General features: G+C 38.6%; 1 protein-coding gene across 1 annotated transcript in view; it reads right to left on the reverse strand.

The window, feature by feature from the left end:
* Positions 1-25346, reverse strand: part of LOC150076435 (acyl-coenzyme A synthetase ACSM3, mitochondrial-like) — a 183497-nt gene that overhangs the window by 55142 nt on the left and 103009 nt on the right. Inside the window, exon 9 of the mRNA XM_090388160.1 lies at positions 4618-4746. Coding sequence (XP_090244286.1) covers positions 4618-4746 — 129 coding nt within the window. The remainder of the gene's footprint in view (positions 1-4617; positions 4747-25346) is intronic.

The following is a 25346-nucleotide window of genomic DNA, read 5'->3' on the forward strand; positions in this document are numbered from 1 at the left end:
AACACCTCCTCCCTTTCTGTCCTGTCTATCCTTTCTGTACACATTGTACTCCCCAAATTCCAGTTCTGCATTCCTTATATCTTTGTGACACCACGTCTCTGCTATCCCAACAATATCCGCCTTTGATGTCTTGACCAACACTTCAAATTCATCAAATTTATTTACTATACTTCTAGCATTGGTATACATGCTCCTATGCCTATTCCTTGTTACCCTAACACATCCCATATACCCAACTATTCCAGGATGACTGCCATCCGTCCCTGAAACCCCCAACACCCCTCGCTCCAGGTCGCTTCTTATTCTAATGGAAGTTGTGCAAGAATCACCTTCACCTCTGCCTGCGGTTACTGTTAAACTATTAGTCTTTGTATCCCCCCAAGCTAGCAGTTTTCCGACCCACCTAACACTGCCTCTTGTCTGACAAATTGTTAGGATATTATGATGTTATGAGGTTACAAAGGAACTGGATGCAAAAAATAATTTTTATATCATAAATTTGGATTTCAGGAAAGCTTTTGACACTGTTGCACATGGAAGACTATTGTACAAATTGTAGCTCGTTCGTTCGTTATTTGGTTTTTAGGAGCATTAGCAACTAAGGCCATATTGCTCCGGGATGCGGTGGTCATTCCTTGACCTTTCCGCATACTCCGTATTTGGTGGTGACGGGCTCGAACCCCGGTCTAATCAAGAAGCATGTGCTACGCACTGCTGCTCCTTCCCACCTGGCTACGGAGACGCCACAAATTGTAGCAGAATGGTATTAAGGGTAAGTTGCTACAATGGATAAAAGGATGGTTGAGTGGGAGAAGACAGAGGGTGGTAATCAGTGGGTGCTGCTCTTCGTGGACTAATGCTATTAGTGGAGTCCCACAGGGTTTTGTGTTGGGTCCACTGTTGTTTTGTATACTTATCAATGATATTGATGAAGGTATATCAGGCTTAGTCGAAGTTTGGAGATCATACAAAGGTTGGCAGGGTTGTTAATGACAGTAATGGCAGTGTGCTACTGCAACAGGATCTAGAAAATTTGGGCAGATGGCCTAAGAAGTGGCAACTGAAGTTTAACCTTGACAAATGCAAAGTACTGCATATGGGTAGAAGTAACCCCAGAGAAACGTACCAACTGTGTGGTACTACACTTAAGGTGGTGGAAAATAAAAAAGACCTGGGAGTAATTGTGCAGTCAGATATGAAGTTTTCTGAGCAATGCAGACAGGCTGCCAGGGTCATGGGGTTTTGTTAATGATATATAGGAATTTTGCTAGCAGGGAAAAGGAGGTGATTGTCCCTCTGTATAAGGTAATGGTCAATCCATGCCTTGAGCACTGCGTACAGGTTGGAGGCCTCATTTTAGGAAGGATGTAGATTTGCTTGAGTGTGTACAGAGAACGGCAACAAGATTGGTGAGGGGAATGAAGGGATCCTCTTACCAAGAAAGGCTTAAATTCTGCAAATTGCAAAGGCTGGAGACTAGGCATCTAATCTGATTGAGGTATATAAAGCCTTGAATGGGTTGAGCATGCTGAATTCTGATGGGATCCTTCCACTTGTTCAGATTACGAACCTAAGGGGGCATAAATTGAAATTAAGAAAAGAGAGATGTAGAATAGATGTGCGGAAATTTACCTTTAGCCAGCGGGTGGTTAATTGCTGGAACAAACTTCCATCTGTCGTCGTGGAAGTTGATAGGTTAAATTAATTTAAGGAGGAACTGGACAGGATTTGGATAGAATGGCGTGTTTTTTTTTTTTTTTTGGCCGATGCTGCGTATGCTAGCTCATACACTTGCTTTCTTGCATCACATGCCACTACTACTACTACTACTACTACTACTACATAGAGTTGCTAGAATGAGTACAGAGAATAGCAACACGACTGGTGAGAGGAACAAAGATGTGCTCTTACAAAGAAAGGCTTAGGTTTTGCAAATTGCAGCATTTGGAGACTAGGTGCCTGCGGGATGATCTGATTGATGTGTAAAAGGAATAATCTTGAATGGTTTGAGCAGGCTCAATGCTGATGAGATTCTTCCACTTATACAGATTAAGAACCTGAGGGGTCACAGATTCAAATTGAGGAAAAGACAGTTGTAGAATAGATGTATGGACGTTTACTTTTATCCAATGGGTAGTTGATTGCTGGAACAGACTTCCATTGTTGTTGTGGAAGTTGATAGCTTAAATAAATTTAAGGCTGAACTAGACAAACATTTGTAGTGACCGGATGGATGAAATGGAAGGGGTTTTTTTGGCTGATGCTGTATAAGCTTGCTTTCTTGCATAATATGCCTCAACTAATGCTAATGCTATAACCTGCAGAAATTTTATTCCATAAAATTAAAGAAAAAGAATCACTGACTTGTACACTTAAAGAAAGGCATCACACTTATTGTCGTGTGTCGTGTGACTTCACACTTAGTGTCGTCTTATTACCGGTGGCCAACAAATAATTATTTGGTGCTATACTATTACTATTTTTGCCATCTGTGTGTTGAAAATTAGAGACAATTGATTAATGGAAGATTAAAATCTATTGTATTGGTGTACCTATAGTGTAGCATGAACCCAGAGACCACACATCAGACTGCCACTTGTGCATATGCAATATTGCAAGATACAGAACCAAGAATAAATCTGTAATACAATATGCAGATCTTCAATCAGCTATTCATCTCCATGCCTTTATAGTATAGAACCTCAGAACTTTGATCCAGATAGATTGATTCTGATTAGTCTTCAAGAAAGTAAATTTGAAGAGTGAATAGTCAATTTGAAAGTATTGTTGAAGTTGAAGCCATGACAAAGCAGTTTATATAAGATGAATTGAATGATCTGTTACAGGACTTGGATCTACCAAAGGATTCAGCATAGGTCTTAGACTACAGTTTGAGTGACAAGAATCTGTGACACATGGATTTCATTTATTTTCTAAACAGAGAAAAAAAAAATTTACTCCAAGAAGATATCTGTGGTTTTCTATACTAATGTAAATGTTTTAATAACCACTGGGTGTTACATGCTATCTCCATCAGGATAGAGATTTTTCATTGATACCTTTATAACAAACTTAAAAGGAATTTATCCCTAGGTTAATTCCAGTCACCTATTCTGTACACTTAAAGAAAGACTGTAGTTAGTTAATATTAGGCAGGGGTTCCCTCTACTAGCAAGCCATTACAGGTTTTTAAGCTCACACAACATGCAACTCAACCTGTGAACATATATTTCTAAAGAAAAATTCAAAAGATGTGAGCAACAAGCTCTGATGTTATTTAAAGTAATAATTTTAATTTTTTTTTATTATTTCTATCAAAGCAAAAAGTGCTTTTGCCATTGCCACAAATAAAACTAGGACTAATGAAAAAGGTTGTTAAGATAGTAAATAAAGAGAGAAGCTGTTTTCAGTACGTTGTTTCAAATTTCCTGAAATAAGTAATGCTATGTTAATCTCCACACTAGTGTTCTTAACAGACCACATATTAGAAAGCCTGAAATAAGTAATGCTATGCTAATCTCCACACTAATGTTCTTAACAGACCACATATTAGAAAGCTTTTACATCATAACTGCTACATCTCAGAAAGAAGTGGAGGCTTGATTATCATTCAAGGGCTTTGTGAAAAACTTTTTAGATTTATAAATCAAGAGACTAAATAAACACTAAATAAAATAGTGATTCAGTGAAACTGACAGTATCTGTGTACCTTACTATTTGTTTTTAATACTCTGTATAAAAAATGTTCCAAATGTTCAAAATGTAGTAGAGTTTTTTATTTTTAATTTTGTGCAAAAAATTAACATGCCACAGCAAAATCAATCAGAGATTCAGAATTGGCACCAAAAAATCATAGAAATAAAAATAAAACTTTTCCCACAATTGACTATCACTTATTTCCATTAAAAAAGATGAATTGTTTTTTTAATATAAACAACTGTAATTAATGACTTATCATATAATTTTGGCATTTTATCTACTAATTTTTTTTAGTGACCTAATTTTAATAACTTTTGTAGCTAAAATATAGCTATTCTAATGGCATGTTCCATTCATAGTAATTTATACTTGTACTTACAAGTTAATAGTTACAAATACCAAAGGTAGTTTATGGATTTCTACTTAATAAACACTAAATAAAATAGTGATTCAGTGAAACAGAATGGTATTAAGGGTAAGTTGCTACAATGGATGAAAGGATGGTTGAGTGGGAGGAGACAGAGGGTGGTAATCAGTGGGTGCTGCTCTTCGTGGACTAATGTTATTAGTGGAGTCCCACAGGGTTCGGTGTTGGGTCCACTGTTGTTTTGTATATTTATCAATGATACAAACGATTATTCAGCATCATAGAGCATGACATCTTCATTTATTCACAATTGACTATCACACTAAATACCAAACTAGTCTGTGCATACATCTCATTAAGATTATTGTCAAATTTTTAGCTTTTTGTTTTTTAACTATAAGAGAAAATCTTATGAAAAATTCAGATTAATGAATAAAAAGCATCAATTTGGATGACTCATTTTTCTTAACAAAAAAAATAATAATAAATAAATAAAAAATAAATAAAAAAAATGACAGAAAAAAAAGTAAATTTTGCAAAACAATACTAACCAAAGGTTCCCCGGCACTGACACAGTGTTGCAAGTGAGGAAATTTATATTCATGTATATTATTTTGAAGTAGCATTCTATAACCTGTTGGAGGTGCACATAGTGTAGTAACTGGATATTTTTCAAGAGCCTATAAAAAATTGGAAGAATTAGGCATGTATTTATAATGCAATCAATTATGTTTGACCTTTAATTTTATTTACATAAACTTATTTTTCCATTAACTTGCCACTTTGTTATAAATCAAATATTTAATTTAATTTGATTTAAAAACAAAATTCAACTGAATTTAATTTTTAATCATTTTAAAAATTTGATGTCCATACATATACATAAACTCAAACTTCTGTTTTGTAAGTTTGCAATCTAATCATATCAGATTAATAAGCAATAAAGATTACAGAACGTCAGAAGGAAAATTAGAACATTTAAAATACAATATTAGTTACAAATCATCCTGTACCACCTTCAAAAGGTTGTACTATAGGCAGATAGATAGAAACAATATAAAAAATCAAACTTAATCATAAAATTAAGTTAATTAATTTTTTGCATTAATTTTCTGACATTTTGTGTTGCTACAGCATAAACCATACTCTTCCATATACAATAAAAGTAAAATGGAATAGAGACTCAAAACCAGCTGGGGTAGGACAGCAACACGTGCCTACTGTACTCCTCTTCTATTTAATTTACACTATACTGTAAAAAAGAAAGAAATTATAATTGAAAGAAAAATATAATTCCTTTCTAAAGGCTATGGTCCTATTTTATTCAAACCACCATCATCTAAATTACTTACCTTTAGTTGAGACAGAACTAAGATGTTGGGGGGGGGAAGAATTTACATAAATAATAGCCTCTAGTAAAAGATTACAGGCCTGAATATCAAATTCACTATGTTTGTTAGAAACTTGAACTGGTGAGAGATGGGAAGGAGGGCAGCAAACATATTGTGAAATAAATTACCTCTTAAACCCTATGTTATTTATTTAGAATCCTAGACACAGAAAAGACACCCACAGACATGTAGGTTATGTGGTAGTCAAACAGTTACAATAATAAATAATGGCTAATCAGATGAAAAGGGAAAAAAGTTCAAACAAATTCAAATATCAGAGGCTTGTGAGTATAAAACAGTATTCATATATCCAAAATTTTAAATACTTGTTAAATATTTAACATGCGAGTTTATATGTTCAACATTTGTCCAGTAGCGTACGTGTTTCATACCACTGTCAGAATAAGAAGCAAGGTCCTCTGTGGAATATGATGCATAAAGTAAAGGACAGTCCAACAAATGTTCTGTGGTTTGGATGGCACCACAGTCACATTCTACTGGGCCATCTGAGTAGCCCAGTCAGTCAAATTAAATTTTGGTCTTCCAGCAAGGGTGTGAAGCCTGTTCAAGAATTTCCATGTGAACCAGTCGAAATCAGCTCCAAGTGGAAGTACCTTGAACAGTGTGAGGTTGATAAGTCTGCTGGATTGTTGTCTGGTGAAGGCCTCTTGCCAGAGTTCAATGTAGTAATATCAGGAGAGCAAAACAAAGCTTCCTGTGGGACAAGAAACAACATGGAGCTAGCTGCTGGCCATCAGTAGGTATTTGGGATCAAGTAGCTGTTTGGTTCTTTCATGATGTTAACAATTCTTCATTTGAGAGAGGGAGGGGCAGTACCCACCAATATGTAAATGTTACTAACTGGTGTCACACATCTCCAGTGCACAGAGACCTCCCTTGAATCCAAAGATGTTCACATAATTATGGCTAAGAGTTTGCTTACCTCCTTTGCTGCCTCCCTTAATATAATTGGATAGATCCTATCCACCCAAGGGGCCATCTTTATGTTTACCTTCAACATTTCTTTTCCACTTTGCTTTCCTGTTCTCTGAAGAATTCCTCGAACTAAAACTTTTACACTTTAACAAAATTTAACTAAAAACGTTATTTTAACAAAATAACTTTTCAATTTGTCAGAAACCTGAGCAGGATCTTCAACAATTAAATCACTGATATCAAATGGATCAATGTGATATATCCTGCTAGTGTTTACAAAGTAAAGAAGTCTTTGCTGTTTTTCTTTGCATCCTTTGCCAAAGACTTCCTATAATTTGCCTTAGCTTGCCTAACCTCTTTTGTGACTTGATTGCATACTTCTACTATAGGTTTTTGAATCTCCTGATAATTTATATCTATCCCATGTATTTTTCTTCTCTGCCATGAGTCTCATTAGTTTATTAGAGACCCATTTAATCTAAGCCTTGAACAGTATTTCTTAGTTTGTATAAATAGCCAAGTAACTTCAAAGATGCCTCCCATTTTGAATTGTTGCTTTATGAAAGCAAAAGCCCTTCCCTTTTACTCTTGATGGTAGCTACATTATTAAGTAAATCCGACATCAACACACTGGGATTACTGCCATTTAGTGGTCCTTTTATCTGTATATTCTTAATGCATGAACAACCGCTGCTGATAATAAGATCTAAAGTATTGTTTTCTTGTTGCTTTTCTAACATGCTGCTGTAGAAAACAGTCACACAATAAATCCACAAAAGTCTTGCTACTGTGTGAGTGACCAAAACACAAGTTCCAGTTAATATCTGTAAAGTTAAAATCTCCCATTACAAGACACTGACTTACTGGTCCACTCTATAACTCAGTAAAGTTTTTCATTACCATCACTACTCCTATAATACATTCCTACTTTTATTTTTGTTTTCCCAGCACCTATGTCACAACAAACTGACTCAACCTTACACTGGATACCTGTATCAACTGGATGTACTTCTCAAATTCTGCATTTCTTACGCCTAAGTGACACTACATCTACGATATCCCTACAATGCTCTGCATCTGATGATTACTGCTTCTCGGCCTTTTGGCTATGATCAAAGTGTAAGTGCATCTGATGATTTAACAAATACTTCAACTCCATCAAATTTATTTACTATGCTCCTAGCATTGGTGCATATGCAAATATACATGCCCATGTATTTCCTTGTTCTGTGAAAATTCTCAGCAGGCCATGAAATCCCTAACACCTTGCTTTCTAGGCTGCTGCATGTTCCAATAGAAGCAGTCCAAGAATTACTTACACCTCTGCCTGCGGCTGTTGCTAATCTATTAGACTGTGTATGCCACCAAGACAATAGTTTTCTGACCCATCTAACACTGCCTTGATAGCATTAGCAAATATTCTTGTACTCCTATTTAAGAGTATCCTATCTCTATAAAAACAGTCTCTCCTGTTAACAATCACAAACACTGACAAAAGTTCTGCCCAATAAACCTTGTGATCATAGTTGAATGAGCCTCTAAAGGATGTTGTTTTGGGCTCTAACTTTTAGTCTGGTTTTTTCCTACATGTCTCGTAAATTTAAATCCATCAAAATTAAGCTGGATGCCATTCCAAGGGATGTTCAGCAGCCTGTTACCATCCTTGTTTTTAAGATGGAACATGTTAAGTTTAGATTTGTTTAGATTTGTTTGCAAGGTATTTTTTGTTAGAGTCCTTGTCAATGTTGATTAAGTTGTATTCAATGATATGAAAATCTTTAGCCTGGATGATAAAAGTTAAATCATTTGCATACAAAAAACTCTCGGTCCCGCGAAAAATAAGATGGTTGTTGGTGTAGATGTTAAAGAGAAAAGAAGCTAGAACAATGTCTTGGGATAGGTTATTTTTCTGGAGAAGACCACTTGTTTCTTTTCCCGGCCAGATCAACAAAGAAGTGTCAATTTTCCATAGGTGATGGATTAAATATGAGAGGCAGAAATCGATGGTGAAAATGTAATTCTTGTGCGAAAGTAGGCGGTGATAAACTGGCAGTGACAGAGAGGTCCACAAAAGCAGCCCTGCTGATGGAGCTTCTGTTGAAAGCCATTCTTGATAAATTGAGGATCTGTGAGGTACAGGATCTGTCTGATCTGAAGCCTGCCTATCAGGAATTAAGATCTTATAGATTTCACATTGGATTCTATTAAGGATAAGGCCCTCACAGATCTTGATGAGACTGAATAGAAGGGAAATCGGGCTCTTGTTCTTAACATCCAGCTTTTTTCCAGGTTTAAGGAGAGCCACAATTCTTGTATGATGCCAGACTTTTGGAATAGTTAAAGTTGTTATAAAGTTGTAGAACACATAATTTAGTTTTAAGGATCTGTTCATTACAGACATTGTCTAAGCCAGCTGCTTCGCATGTTCTAAGTTGTTTAAGGGCCTTGTATAGTTCGAATAGTGTAAAATTATAAGAAATTAAAATTGGAGGCTTCTATCAGAGGTGTATGGTATATTTTACTAATGTGTTTGATTGGGGGTTGCCATTCATCACCATCTGGTGGCCAACTTGATTAGCTGTAATTTCAGGCTGTTCAAGTGGTTTTGTATGGTCTTTGCTAAATTTTTGGTAGACATGACCCACAGCAGCCTTCTGCTGCTGTGGCTTATGTCTAGGCTAGTTATTGTGTTGATTCAGTTCTCACACTGTGTTTTTCAGATGGCATTGGCAAAACCTTTCTCAGCAGATCTTGCACTGCTTCTATTGGAATGAGCCACAGCCTGAAAAACAAGATGCAGGATATTTCAGAGACTGCTGGGAGTCATTGCGGTACAAGTAAACACATGGGTTGTGTTAGAGTAGCTAAGAATAGAAATAGGTGCATGTATACTTGCATGTACACCAATGCTAGGAGTTTAGTAAATAAATTTGATGAATTTGATGTATTGCTCAAAACATCAAAGGCAGATATTGTTGGGATATCAGAGACATGGTGTCACACAGATATAAGGAATGCAGAACTGGAATTTGGGGAGTACAACATCTACAGAAATAATAGACTGGATAGGAAGGGAGAAGGGGTTATGCTATTAGTTAAGAAATACATAAAATCCAAGGAAGTGAAGCCAGTGGACATCGCTGGACAGTGCAGTGTCGAGTCAGTTTGGTGTGACATAAGCATTGGGAGATCAAAATTGAGAGTAGGAGTGTGCTATAGGCCTAATGACTCTGATGAGTATAATAAGAAACTGTACAGGGAAATAGAGTGGGCCAGTAAATCAGAGAGTCTTATAATGGGGGATTTTAATTTCCCGGGCTGGTCACTCACACACTAGCAAGGCTTTTGTGGATTTATTGGATGATTGTTTTCTACATCAGCATGTTCGGGAGGCAAATAGAGGGAGTAATACTCTTGACTTGATTATCAGTAGTGATTCTTCATGCATTAAGAATCTGCAGGTAAATGAACCACTAGGTGGCAGTGATCACAGTGTGCTGAAGTGGGATTTACTCAAAAAGGTAACTACCATCACGGGTAAAGGGAAGGGTTATTGCTTTCGTAAAGGCGACTACGATGGACTGAGACAGTATTTAAATTCTATATAGTGGGACCAACTGATGATGTTACCAACAGCAAATGCAAAATGGGAAGCATTCAAAGAACTTATCTTGGAAGCTACTAGGCTTTACATACCAACCAAGAAATATTGTTCAAGGTTTAGGCCTAAATGGATGTATGATGAACTGATGAGGCATATGGCAGAGAAGAAACATGCATGGATACATACAAATTAACACATGACACAGAAGCCTATGATAGATACAAGTTGATCTGTAATCAAGTTACAAAGGAGGTTAGGCAGGCGAAGGCAGATTGCGAGAAATCTTTGGCAAGGGATGCAAAGAAAAACAGCAAAGAGTTCTTTACTTATGTAAACTCTAGAAGGAAGGGGATGAATCAGATTGGACCACTTGATATAGATGGGTCAACTGTTGATGATCTTGCTCAGGTAGCTAACAAACTAAATGAATATTTTGCATCGACATTCACACATGAGGAGTTATTCAGCGAGGGGGAAAGCCAGAGGTGTATTCAACTCTAGCAGTAAGCTAGAGAATCTTGTAATAACTGAGAGTAAAGTGGAGGAGAAATTGTTGAAGATAAACACAAGAAAGGCACCTGGGGTGGATGGGATCTATCCAGTTATATTAAAGGAGGCAGCAGAGGAAGTAAGCAAACCCTTAGCCATAATTATGAGAGCTTCCTTGGACTCAGGGTAGGTACCCACAGACTGGAGATGTGCAAATGTGACCCCAATTCACAAAGGAGGATCAAAGGCTGCCACAAGCAATTATAGACCTGTGAGTTTAACTTCTGTTCCAGGAAAATTAATGGAGGCACTAGTTAAAGAAGCGCTGCAGGATCATTTAGACAAGACTTCAGTTATAGCTAGGACACAGCATGGTTTTGTTAAGGGGAAGTCTTGCCTGACCAATTTGATTGGATACTATGATGCAGTCACAAAGGAACTGGATGCAGGGAATAACTTTGATATTATATACTTGGATCTTAGAAAGGCTTTTTTGATACTGTTGCACATGGAAGACTGCTGCACAAATTGGAGCAGTGTGGCATTGGAGGCAAATTGCTGCTATGGATAAAGGGGTGGTTGAGGGGGAGAAGACAGAGAGTGGTAATCAATGGACGCTGCTCATCGTGGATTAATGTTATTAGTGGAGTCCCTCAGGGCTCAGTGTTGGGTCCATTATTGTTTTCTGTATTCATAAATGATATTGATGATGGTATATCAAGCTTAATGTCAAAGTTTGCAGACGATACAAAGGTAGGCAGGGTTGTCAAGGACACTACTGACACTATGCTGCTGCAACAGGATCTGGAAAGGTTGAGCAGATGGGCTGAGAGGTGGCAAATGAAGTTTAACATTGACAAATCTAAAGTACTACACATGGGAAACAGCAACCCCAGAGCAACGTATCAACTCTGTGGTACTACACTGACAGTGGTAGAGAAGGAAAGGGACCTGGGGGTGGTTGTGCAGGTAGATATGAAGTTCTCTGAGCAGTGCAGACAGGCTGCAAGAGTAGCTCATGGTGTATTATCAATGATATATAGGAATTTTTCTAGCAGGGATAAGGAGGTGATTATTCCCTTGTATAAGGCAATGGTCAGGCCACACCTAGAGTACTGGGTCTGGAGGCCTCATTTCAAGAAGGATGTAGAGCTGCTGGAACGAGTACAGAGAAGGGCAACAAGATTAGTGAGTGGAACAAAGGGGTGCTCTTACGAAGAAAGGCTTAAGTTTTGCAAATTACAGTGTCTGGAGACTAGGCACCAGCGAGGTGATCTGATAGAGGTGTATAAAGCCTTGAATGGCTTGAGCATACTCAATGCTGATGGGATTCTTCCTCTCGCTCAGAATAATCACCTGAGAGGGCATAAATTCAAATTGAGGAAAGACAGATGTAAGATAGACATGCGGAAATTTGCCTTAAGCCAGCGGGTGGTTGGTTGGTGGAACAGACTTCCATCCCTTGTTGTGGAAGTTGATAGCCTAAATAAGTTTAAGGCTTAGCTGGACAGGTATTTTGAACGAACAGAGGGATGAAGTGGAAGTGGTTTTTTTTTTTTTTTTTTTGGCTGATGCTGCATAAGCTTGCTTTCTTGCATCAAATGCCTCTACTAATGCTAATGCTAAGTGATTAATATTACTGTTTCTTAGTGTAACATTACTAGGAGTGTCATTATGCATTTTTTTTCTGTCTATTCTTCTTGATTAATATTAATCTGGTGGGCAACTTGATTAGCTTTAATTTCAGGCTGTTCAAGGGGTTTTGTATGGTCTTTGCTAAATGTTTGGTAGACGTGACCCACAACAGCCTTTCTGCTGCTGTGGCTTATGTCTAGGCTGGTTATTGTGTTGATTCAGTTCTCACACTGTGTTTTTTAGATGGCATTGGCAAAAACTTTCTCAGCAGATCTTGTAGCCATTTAAAAAGGGTTGTAACTTAAAAGCTTCACATAATTTTCATATTCCTTTTGTGGTTTCTATGAGAAGCTGGGGAAGTACTCAGTTTTGCAGCCGAGTGGAATAAAATTGTTGGATAATCACCTCAAGTTCTGGATAGGATTTTAGTGTCAGTGGGACAGTTACTTCTCAATTAGTCCTGCAAGTTGGGAGGCAAATCAGTGTCAGTCTGCTTTTTTAAAGTTACATCTAAATCAGAAGGGAACTGTGTTTGGTTTGAATTGCTAGTTGTGAAGCAAAAATGGTCTATGTTGGGTATGTGGGATAGGCTTCAGTATGCTCTTAATACAGCAGCATGCAACATTATGGCTGCTGACAAAAATGATGTCTGGGTTATAACCCTGTTTCCATCTTCCACTATTGAAAGACAGAGGTAACTTAGTGTTGTGGATTAGGTTGAGGGGAAAATCCTCAGCTTGCCTTCCTACATACTCTCCATCTTCATCTGTTGATTCATCCTATGTTATGAGATCAAGATATTTACTGAAATTAGTATTAGTATTAGTAATGGCCACATAGTGCAGGGAAGCCTATGGCTTATGCTGCACCAGCCAAAAAAAAAAATAAAAATTATAATAAAATAAAATAACAAAAAATACATAAAATAAAATAAGAATAAATACAAATTAATAATAATAATAAGAAAAGAAAAAAATAATAATAATAATAAGAAAAGAAAAAAAATAATAATAATTAATAAGAGAAAAGGAAATGGACAACCTATGCATTTCCCTCCTCTCTTAGGTAATTATCCAGCTGACCTTTGAATTTCCCCAGACTCTCAGCCTCTACGACCCATGTAGGTAACTTATTCCAGTAATTTATAACTCGCTGGCTAAAATAAAACTTCCTGCAATCTAGTCTAAACAACTTCCCCCGTAACTTGAAATTATGGGCCCTAGTTCTAGAATCATTTATAACCATGAAAAATTTGCCCTTATTCATTTTGCTTATGACTCTCAGAGCCTTAAACACCTCAATCAAGTCTCCTCTAAGGTGCCTAGTTTCCAAGCTGTGCAACCCACATATTCGAAGTCTTTCCTCATAATCTTACCAGGCGAGTCTTTGGACCCTTTCAAGAAGAACGTCTTTCTTTAGGTGCCATCTCCATACTTGGACACAGTATTCCAAGTATGGTCTAACAAAAGCCTTATATAATGGGATATGAAGTCCTTATCTCTACTAGCAATTGTTTGATAAATCACTGATAGGACACCATGGGCCTTCCTTGCAACCGATCTGCAATGCTCGGAGAACTTCACATCTGACCATATTGTAATACCAAAGTCCCTTTCCTCCACTACTTGCTATAGTTCAACTCCACCAAGTGCATAAGTTATTCTGGGGTTACTCTTCCCCAGGCGCAATACTTTACACTTTGCTGGATTAAAGATAGCTGCCATTTTTCTGACCATCTCTGAAGTCTATCTATGTCATTCTGAAGAAGCTCTGCTTGGCGGCAATCATTAACTACTCTACCAATCTTTACATCATCTGCAAATTTAGACATCATGCCCTCTATCCCTTCGTCGATGTCATTTATGAAAATCAAAAACAACAATGGTCTTAATATTGATCCTTGTGGAACCCCACTTGAGAGAGAGAGAGAGAGAGAGAGAGAGAGAATCTTTATTGCAACTAAATGAATACAATGTACATATATAGATTTAAGTTAAGTTGCAATTGTCCCATTACAGCCAACGGCTCACATCAGAATAGGTAATTAGATAATAGATAATGCACATGTATAATAGATAATGCTCACATCAGGATATATAATGGATAATGCATTCTAAAATTAAAAATGTAATGTAAACATGTCATTGTAACGTAAACATAAACACATATTTACAAGTGCCATTGTACGGTTATATTTACAATTTTATTTACAATAAAAATATATAATATACATGAATGGCACTTCTCTGTCAAATGAATTTTGTCGTGGCACAGGACAGCTTGGCAGATGGTGTGGAGGGTGCATGAACTTGTTCTCATTTGATTCTGGGATTGGAACGAGCTGCTAACACTTCTTTCCTGTAAGTTTTATTGCTGCAAAACCAGAGGTTTTGCAGCAATAAAAGCATCAGGGTTGACTAAAGTTCTGGCTTGGGTATTTGCCAGTAGCACGAATCCCAAATGGACGGTGTTGAGATCTGACCCGTGATCATTTTAACTGTAGCTATCAATCGTTGTATTTCAATGATGTCAGGCAGTTGCTGCATCCCCAGTGAGGTAGCTAAGGCTGTAGTTCTGTCCTGTTGTGGGAGACAAGCTTTCCAGTTAGCCCATTTAAGTAGCCAGAATTCTGCAGCGAGGATTGGTTTCTTCGTTGTAGTAGATGCTGATGCCCAGACTTCAGCAGCATAGAGGGGTGGAGAATAGATTACCGTTCTGATGAATTTCTTAATTACATGTGGCTCCTTAACATAAATTAGTTGTTGTTTAGCTAGCCATCGGAGAGAGGCTGCTCTGGAAGTGAGCTTGTCTACATGAGCACGAAACCGGAGTTTTGGGTCAAATACTATTCCCAAATCCACATGTGTAGGAGTGGCAGATATTACAGTTCCATCGAGAGTTGGGGTTATTATTGTAGGGTTGATTGAGAGTCCATACTGTTTGAGGTAAGAGGCGATGTTGATGAGACTATCATTAATGCTTGCTGTAGCTTCAAGGTGATTGTTGGAAGCAATACGCGTTAGAATTTTTATATCATCTGCATAGGTGATGATTTTCTCATTGTTACAGACAAGAAGCACAATGATGGCTGTAAATAATAAGCCAGATAGGACTCCTCCTTGCGGAACACCAGCAGAAATTGCCTTCATGTGCGATTGTACATAGGCATCGACTTGTAGTACCCTATCATAGAGGAGTGATGCTATGAACCAGAGGATATTACCTTGAATTGGATAGTGGTCTTCCAGTAAGTAGAGGAGTGCCAACACATTGATGGCGTCAAAAGCAGCTTCAATATCCAGGTACGTGATTGCGAGTTCCTCTTGCTGTTTCAAAGAGATAATACATTACATGTGGTTGTAAGGAGGTTCGTCACTGTGAATCGGATTTGGATTGCGTAGTGGACCTGTGGTGCCCTGTCTCCAAGAATCTGATTCATTAAGGTAGGCAGAATAGATTTTTCCAGGATTTTCAGGAGCGTTGAGGAGTTAGATATCGGCCGACAGTGCCTGGATAGAGTGGGGTTTCGAACTTTTGGATGTGGTCTGACTTCCAGGCTTTAGGAAAATTTCTTGTTGTTAGAATTCCGTTGAAGATGGACTTGAGCGGTTGGAGGATGAATGGACTGAGGCATTTTACTATGAATTGTGGCACTTTGTCGGCCCCGCAGTTGCTGTTGCTGGAAGGGAGTTTATCGCTGCTGTCAGCTGATGTGTAGAGATGGTGATGGAATTAGCATTAGCATTAGGATTAGTAGAGGCATTTGATGCAAGAAATCAAGCTTATGCAGCATCAGCCAAAAAAATAAAATAATAAAATAAATAAAAAATAACCACTTCCACTTCACCCCTCTGTGCGTTAGAAATACCTGTCCAGCTGAGCCTTGAACTTATTTAGGCTATCAACTTCCACGACAAGGGATGGAAGTCTGTTCCACCAACCAACCAACCACCTGCTGGCTAAAGGTAAATTTCCGCATGTCTATCCTACATCTGTCTTTCCTCAATTTGAATTTATGCCCTCTCAGGTGATTATTCTGAACAAGAGGAAGAATCCCATCAGCATTGAGCATGCTCAAACCATTCAAGGCTTTATACACCTCAATCAGATCAACTCGCTGGTGCCTAGTCTCCAGACACTGTAATTTGCAAAACTTAAGCCTTTCTTCGTAAGAGCACCCCTTTGTTCCATTCACCAATCTTGTTGCCCTTCTCTGTACTCGTTCCAGCATCCCTACATCCTTCTTGAAATGAGGCCTCCAGACCTGTATACAGTACTCTAGGTGTGGCCTGACCATTGCCTTATACAAGGGAATAATCACTTCCTTATCCCTGCTAGAAAAATTCCTATATATCATCGACAATACACCATGAGCTACTCTTGTAGCCCGTCTGCACTGCTCAGAAAACTTCATATCTGCCTGCACAACCACCCCCAGGTCCCTTTCATTCTCTACCACTGTCAGTGTAGTACCACAGAGTTGATACATTGCTCTGGGGTTGCTGTTTCCCATATGTAGTACTTTACATTTGTCAATGTTAAACTTCATTTGCCACCTCGGCCCATCTGCTCAACCTTTCCAGATCCTGTTGCAGTAACATAGTGTCAGTAGTGTCCTTGACAACCCTGCCAACCTTCGTATCGTCTGCAAACTTGGACATTAAGCTTGATATACCATCATCAATATCATTTAAAAATACAGAAAACAATAATGGACAATATACTGAACCCTGAGGGACTCCACTAATAACATTAGTCCACGATGAGCAGTGTCCATTGATTACCACTCTCTGTCTTCTCCCCCTCAACCACCCCTTTATCCATAGCAGCAATTTGCCTCCAATGCCACACTGCTCCAATTTGTGCAGCAGTCTTCCATGTGCAACAGTTTCAAAAGCCTTTCTAAGATCCAAGTATATAATATCAAAGTTATTCCCTGCATCCAGTTCTTTTGTGACTACATCATAGTATCCAATCAAATTGGTCAGACAAGACTTCCCCTTAACAAAACCATGCTGTGTCTGAGCTATAACTGAAGTCTTGTCTAGATGATCCTGCAGTGCTTCTTTAACCAGTGCCTCCATTAATTTTCCGGGAACAGAAGTTAAACTAACAGGTCTATAATTACTTGTGTCGATCTTTAATCCTTCTTTGTGAATTGGGGTCACATTTGCACATCTCCAGTCTGTGGGTACCTCCCCTGAGTCCAAGGAAGCTCTCATAATTATGGCTAAGGGTTTGCTTACTTCCTTTGCTGCCTCCTTTAATATAACTGGATAGATCCCATCCACCCCAGGTGCCTTTCTTGTATTTATCTTCAACAATTTCTCCTCCACTTTACTCTCAGTTTTTACAACATTCTCTAGCTTACTGCCAGAGTTGAATATACCTCTGGCATTCCTCTCGCTGAATAACTCCTCAGGTGTGAATGTCGATGCAAAATATTCATTTAGTTTGTTAGCTACCTGAGCAGGATCATCAACAGTTGACCCATCGATATCAAGTGGACCAATCTGATTCATCCCCTTCCTTCTAGAATTTACATAAGTAAAGAACTCTTTGCTGTTTTTCTTTGCATCCCTTGCCAAATATTTCTCGTAATCTGCCTTCATCTGCCTAACCTCCTTTGTAACTTGGTTACAGATCAACTTGTATCTATCATAGGCTTCTGTGTCACGTGTTAATTTGTATGTATCCCATGCATTTTTTTTCTCTGCCATATGTCTCATTAGTTCATCTGACATCCACTTAGGCCTAAACCTTGAACAATATTTCTTAGTTGGTATGTAAAGCCTAGTAGCGTCCAAGATAAGTTCTTTGAATGCTTCCCATTTTGAATTTGCTGTTGGTAACATCATCAGTTGGTCCCACTGTATAGAATTTAAATACTGTCTCAGTCCATCGTAGTCGCCTTTACGAAAGCAATAACCCTTCCCTTTACCCGTGATGGTAGTTAACTATTTGAGTAAATCCCATTTCAGCACACTGTGATCACTGCCACCTAGTGGTTCATTTACCTGCAGATTCTTAATGCATGAAGAATCACTACTGATAATCAGGTTAAGAGTATTACTCCCTCTAGTTGCCTCCCAAACATGCTGATGTAGAAAACAATCATCCAATAAATCCACAAAAGCCTTGCTAGTGTGTGAGTGACCAGCCCCCAAATTCCAGTCAATATCTGGGAAATTAAAATCCCCCATTATAAGACTTTCTGATTTACTGGCCCACTCTATTTCTCTGTACAGTTTCTTATTATACTCATCAGAGTCATTAGGCCTATAGCACACTCCTACTCTCAATTTTGATCTCCCAATGCTTATGTCACACCAAACTGACTCGACACTACACTGTCCAGCAATATCGACTGGCTTCACTTCCTTGGATTTTATGTATTTCTTAACTAATAGCATAACCCCTCCTCTCTTCCTATCCTGTCTATCCCTTCTGTAGACATTGTACTCCCCAAATTCCAGTTCTGCATTCCTTATATCTGTGTGACACCACGCCTCTCTGAAATCCCCACAATATCTGCCTTTGATGTTTTGCGCAATACCTCAAATTCATCAAATTTATTTACTAAACTCCTAGCATTGGTGTACACGCAAGTATACATGCACCTGTTCTTTTTCTTAGCTACCCTAACATAACCCATGTGTTTATTTGTACCCCAATGGTTCCTAGCAGTCTCTGAAATATCCTGCATCTTATTTTCCAGGCTGCAGCTGATTCCAATAGAAGCAATGCAAGAATCACTTTCACCTCTGCCAGTGGCTACTGTTAATCTATTAGTCCTTGTATCCCCCCAATCTAGCAGTTTTCCAACCCACCTAACACTGCCTTGATAGCATCAGCAAACATTCTTGCACCCTTTCTATTTAAGTGTATCCCATCCCTGTAGAAGCAGTCTCTCCTGTTAACAAGTACAGTCCAGGCTGAAAAAAATTCTACCCCTTGAGCCTTGCACAATCTTTCCAGGGCTGAATTGATCGACAGGGCTCTCATCATATACTCCCTCCTATCATGTCTGGGCAGAATTGCAGACACTTTCAAATTCAACCCTAATTCATGGCTTTTTTTCAACAGTGACCTGTACTTGAAATGCAAGATGTCTTGTTGTAATTCATTGTCGGGACATAAGAGAAAGTTTAGTTGATCTGCACGTGTATTGAATCTGGTAATATGATCTAACCATTGAGTTGGGTCCAGCTGACTAGGAAAGCTATGGGACCTGAAGCAGTATGGGATTTTCCCTTTTTGAAGTTGGGTGCCCAGGTGTGCTGTTATTGCTTATGATTTCTCCCTATTAAATTGCGCTTGTGCTCTTGAATAAGATATCCGGTCAGAAGTCTGTTGAGTTCTTTTCCAGATCTGGTGTAGCTGCTGCTTTAACAGGAAGGCCATGTGTACAGTTGGATTCCACCAGGCTTTGGAGTAAGATGAGATCCTTATCTTCTTTGATGCAGAATATTGTGCAATGGTGTTTACGCAGTTTGTTAATAGTGTTACCGCAAGCGGGACATCACATGTTTCAAGGACATGCCAAGGTATAAGGGTGGCAGCTTGCAGGCATTTTTAGATATTAAGGAGCTTGGGGCTGACAATGATGGCGGTTTGACCGTTTTTTCGGGCAGGTGGCCCCAGAGTAGGAATAATTAATTTTGCGTAGATAGGGTCGTGATCCGATTTGGTTTTTTTGATTTGGTAGTTGTTGGCGCATCGGCTTCTGTGGCCATATTGCACCTCCCAAGGTTTTTGCAGTACTTTGATCCAAGCCCGAGGCGGGAATCGAACCCGCGACCTTTGGGTTGCCGGGCAGGTACTTTACCCACTCGGCTAGCCCGGTCGGCTAATCCGATTTGTAGTGTGTCTCAGGTGGTTCTTCAATCATACATGCTAAGGAGGAAAAGAGCAAGTCAAGATGGTTTTCTCCTCTAGTAGGGCAGTGATCGATTAGGTGTATATTCGCTGACTTCATGTAGTCAACAAGGATCTTCTTGTGGGCAGTGAGCTGTGGAGTGAGGTTGAAATCCCCAATGGCGATATGGTGAGCTGAGGGATGAAAGTGGGTGATTGCCCAGTTGGCTGCCTCAGTAATGATATAAATTGTGGGTACTGGCGGAATATACATTGCGCAGATATCTATTGTGGATGCGTTTCTGAGCAGTGTCATGGCTAGGGCTTCAAAATTTGGTGAGTCACTGTAGATAGTGTTGATCGATTAGAAGGTCGCGTCTTTCAAGAACATAGCAACACCACCTCCCCTTCTATTCCTTCTGGAGTTGAACTCTGCCACATAGCCTGCTGGTGTAACTATCACTATATTCTGTTGCTCGTGCTCAAGCCATGTTTCGGATATAGCTAAAATATCGAATTCGCCTGCTAGCAGGATTTGCTCCATAGTCTCCATTTTATTTCGCAAGCTCCTAGCATTCTGATACATTACACTTACAGTATCAGAGCAGTACACTTGAATTAAATTTTTGGACCTCGAAGGAGGAAGTACCACATGAGGTTGTGGGTGTCTCATTGTGATCACGGTTGGGATCGGCCAGCGTAGCTTGTCTTGTTTGCTTGGAGAATTTGGGCTATGGGGTAAAATGGGGCTGTTGTCTATTGTGATGGTTGAACCAACTGTCTTGTTTTGTGTATGGCATAAGGGACGCGACCAATGTAGAGCCTGGATCTTGAGTCAGCTTCCATTTAGTCGAGTGTCCGATGCGTGCTCCACAACATTTCTCCTTCTGATGCTGTTGCTTGGGTAAAATGGTCAGACAATAACACCAATTGGCTTCTGTAACACCAATCGGAACTGATAGCTTCAACGGATGTTGCTTCACAGGATAACTTGAACGAAGCATAAATTTATTGCTCGTGGTAGGTAGCTTAGTGACTTCTGCACTGATGTAGAGGTCTTGAAGGAGGACGTTAGCTACTTGTTCAGGAGTTGTTAGGGGATGCAGCCTAGAAATGAAAAAATTCTTAGTTGTTTTGTTGGGATATGGCGTCATGGGTCTGGGCCTAGAAGAATTTGACATGTCTGTTACACATGCATTTTTCATTCACGCACCTGGTTCATGTGACTGTTTGACCCTTGGTGATGGAATGTTGTGAGTGGGATGGGGCTGAGATCTAGCCACAATCCCTGCCCATGTCGTTCTGATAGCCTTTTTATTAGGACGAATTTCAGCATTGTGAACTAGCAGTTCCGTATGATGGTTGATGTCACTTCTCGGTGCAATCCTCGTGTGTACCGATGGCATTATTTCTGGACTTTCTTCATGACTGCATGAATTGTGCACGTGTATAGGTTGTGAGGCACTCATGATGGCTGTGCTACGGCTGGTTGGAAGGGACATGGAATGCTCACTCGGTGGAATTTTTACCTTTTCATTTGACATGTCAGTTGAGGACTGCATTGCAGGTATATTATTGCCTTTTGCATGGGAATGCGATATTTTTCCCGTGTACTGATCGCTCTCTGCAGCTTTTCCACAGCACTATGAGGCAGGAATAGAATGACTTATGTTGCGTTTCACATCCTCACGAATTTTGCTAGAGAAAAGCTTGTAACACTTATCATAGAATGTATCAAACTCCGATTGTACACGTTTTAGCAGCGCAGACTTGAAGTTACTCAAAATTGACAACAGGAACTCATCAGTTATATGAGGTTAGGTGGAATGAACAGGAGGGTTTTTATTTTGCAGCCCTATTGAATACTGCCTATTCATTTCCATTGTGACCTCTGCATCAAGGTACATGCTGACACTCCTTGCCGTCCAAATCGACGTGGCGGCCTCAGGTGCGTGGGTCCATTCAGTCTGTGAGGCAGTGCTGACATGAGAGGTAGGATTGAGATCGTGCTGTGTTCCGATGGTGCACTTGGTTGTGGGGGATCTCTTTAGCATTACTGGTTTCACTGGGAGTATCCTCAGAGTCATTTAGTCCTAGGAACGGAGTGGCACTTTCAGTATCAGTGGTCGAAGTAACTGGCTGTGTGCCCTCCAGTTTCTAAACTCGATTTACGTCTTGTGACGTCAAACCGGGTTTTTCTGGTGAGATTTCAGATTTCCTTGGGGATACCCTCCAGCAATGAGCACAAACATAATGCTCTTTAGCTGACTTTGACATTTTAAAGAGAGCAGTTTCTCTCTCTGTTCATCGTCGAACTCTGTGGTCACTTCCTGCTACTGGTTCCTGTACTGTCAGCCCTATTATGTCTTCTGGTTCATGGGTGATGATAAGGTCTAGAGTATTCTTTTCCATAGTACTTTCCCTGATATGTTGATACAAATAACAATCATCTAGTTGATTTAAAAACTTTGTCCCTCATGTGGTTTCCTCCCCATTTGCTCCAATCAATTAGAGGCAAATTGAAATCACCCATAATAAGACATTCACACTTACTTGCCCATTCCATTTGTATGTAGTAGCTCTCATCATAATCTTCAAAATCAATTGGCCTGTAGATGTGTGTGTGTGTGTGTGTGTAGTATAACAGGAAGTATAGCATCCACTCCTGGAGACTTATGCCCATCTTCAGTAGTTTTTCCTATAGACTCTGTAACACTTAATTTATAGCAGTGTTTCTCTCGCGATTCCGATTGTCTTTCAATGTTTTTAGAACTTTTAAGATTGTCCTTTGTAAACAACATAGGGCACTACAACTTTCATCACTAGTAATTGCATCACATGCCATTAAAAGAAAATTAACAAGACCAGAAAGCATAAACAAATTGCTACCTATCGTGTAAAAAATTGTATTGTAAAAGATGCTTGACACTGCGGTTTTTGTTAAGTGGCTGTGTGAAACTTCGCTTTTCTCATTCCAAAATATACCGTCTCATTATACCTTTGCTTCCAACTATTTCACACCATACAGATTCTATACTAATGTGAAATGTCTGAATATGTGAAAGCTTTCGTCGTGCTCAGGCTACTTTTGATAAGAAGCATGACACCATCACCCCTTCTATCTTCCCTGTCCTTCCATACCGAAACTCATCATCCCCTATCTCTGGGTGGCACCATGTTTCTGTAAGCCTTATTATGTCAGCATTACTTGTCCTAACCAGCAGTTCAAATTCACTCATTTTATTGACTTAGTGTTCAATTAAGACTTAGTGTTCTTGTAGTTAACAACCTGGACACACCCCTTAAAGTTATCTAACTCACTTTCCTGGCATTTGCTACTCACTCATTTGAAAAGCTTTTGCCCTCAGAACATCCTTACCTTGCTACTATGTTCTGTGTTAAAAATACAGAACATAGTAGCAATCTAACATTTCTGTGTTAGAAATGTTAGAATAAAACTGATACCACTTCAATACAAGATTAGCAACATTTCAAGATTCTTCTAAATATTTCAGGTCTACCAAAAGGTTACAAACAGTACCTGTAGTATGAAATTAACTATTAATTTATTGAAGATATTTAAATTAAAGAATTGAATAGGTATGGGAGGAAGGAAGAAAAGAAAAAAAAAATTAATGAATAAGATAATCCATTTGTAACGACAAGAGGAGTATAAACTAGAGGATATGCTCTAGAAATAAAAAAAAAAGCTAACAGGCATGTTCAGGTATTAGTTTTAAATTTTATTCTATCATAACGCCTCCTGTCTGCAAATCTATGGTTGTGCCAACATTCTAATTACTTTTTCAAGAGAGTGCTAGCTGGGGGTATTCAACATTGAAGTTCTTTCAAGACTTTGCTTTATTTGGTTTTTCAGTCAACTGACAGTCGTCATACTGTGCATGACTAAAGTTTGCACAGCATTGCAGTTTAATTAAATAATTTATTATTTAAATAATTAAAAAATAAATACGAATAAACAGACACATATCTAGTAAAATTTTATTTCCAATGTATGTTTGTTTATTCTTTTTTTTTTATTAAATTTATTGTTTTTTACCATTCAAAACTTTAAAACCATTTTATAAAATTCAAACAGCCATAACTTCATAACTGTTCAGAATTGCACACATTTATATTTCTTTTATTCTTACTTTGGACAGTAGAATGTATTACAGAATTTTTTGCTCATACCTTCAAAACAACCTATATATAATATTCGTGTAGATACACCGTACACAACTCTTAAATGAAAAAAACTGTGATATTAGTGTAAAGGGCATCATTTCATCTGTATCTCATATTGCGTTCATCCTTCACAATGAGTTGCCATGTATTGTTGAATAAGTAATGCTTCACTTAGAGGAGACTAATAGTGAAGCGTTACTTATTTGAAGTAGTGCAACACATGGCAACTTGTCGTGAAGGATGAGCACAATATGAGCAGATGAAATGATGCCCTTTACACTACTACCATAGTTTTTTTCGTTTAAGAGTTGTCTATGGTGTATCTACACCAATATTATATAGATAATTTATATACTCTTAAAAATATTATGCCTAGTTGCATTTAGTCTTACTAAAACAACCTGTATAATTTGTCGGATTTATACTAGTCATTACAGTAGCGTAGCTACCCTTTTTTGGGCCCGGAGGCAAAGAACATGTTCGGGCCCCTACTTAATTAATGAAAATTGCAAAAACAGGAGACAGCCAAAGACGCCAGGTCCCTAAAGGGCTCAGGCCCAGAGGCAATTGCTTTGCCTGCCAACATGGTAGCTACGCCACTGAGTCATTACCTTATTTGTAAGTAATAAAATAGTATTTCTGTTATTTATCATTTTAGTCACATAATAGGCCACATCAAACTTCATTATCTCTGCCATTATCTACAGAGCAAGAGCTGCCACATGTTTAAATTTTTTTGCAGAGGGTAATAACAAAAGACTGTTTCGCCAACAATCGAATTTTATTTTCAATCTCTCTCTCTGTCTCTCTAATTACACTGGCTAACATGATTTTTAACTCCATTAATATATCAGCTGTTTTTGGTCAATTTTTATGCATGGATTTCAAAAATAATTCTGAAAATTTCACATCATGTCACATTTTCTACATATACATGTTTTTGTATTTAGCCATAGTACACACATCTTACTACAATTTAGGTAAGAAGATTCTTTCAAGGGCACAGCATATTGTTGCACTAATGACATTAAGAGTAGAAGATCTGCAGATTTACTTAACAAGCACAGGTCAATGCTGAAAAAAGTCATGAGTTAGGGTTAAATTTGAAAGTGTCTGCAATTCTGCCCAGACACGATAGCAAGAAGTATATGATGAAATCCTTGTCAATCAATTCAGCCCT

Source organism: Mastigoproctus giganteus, chromosome 13 (assembly GCF_048544385.1).
Source record: "Mastigoproctus giganteus isolate SK-2022 chromosome 13, ASM4854438v1, whole genome shotgun sequence".
Lineage (NCBI taxonomy): Eukaryota > Metazoa > Arthropoda > Arachnida > Uropygi > Thelyphonidae > Mastigoproctus > Mastigoproctus giganteus.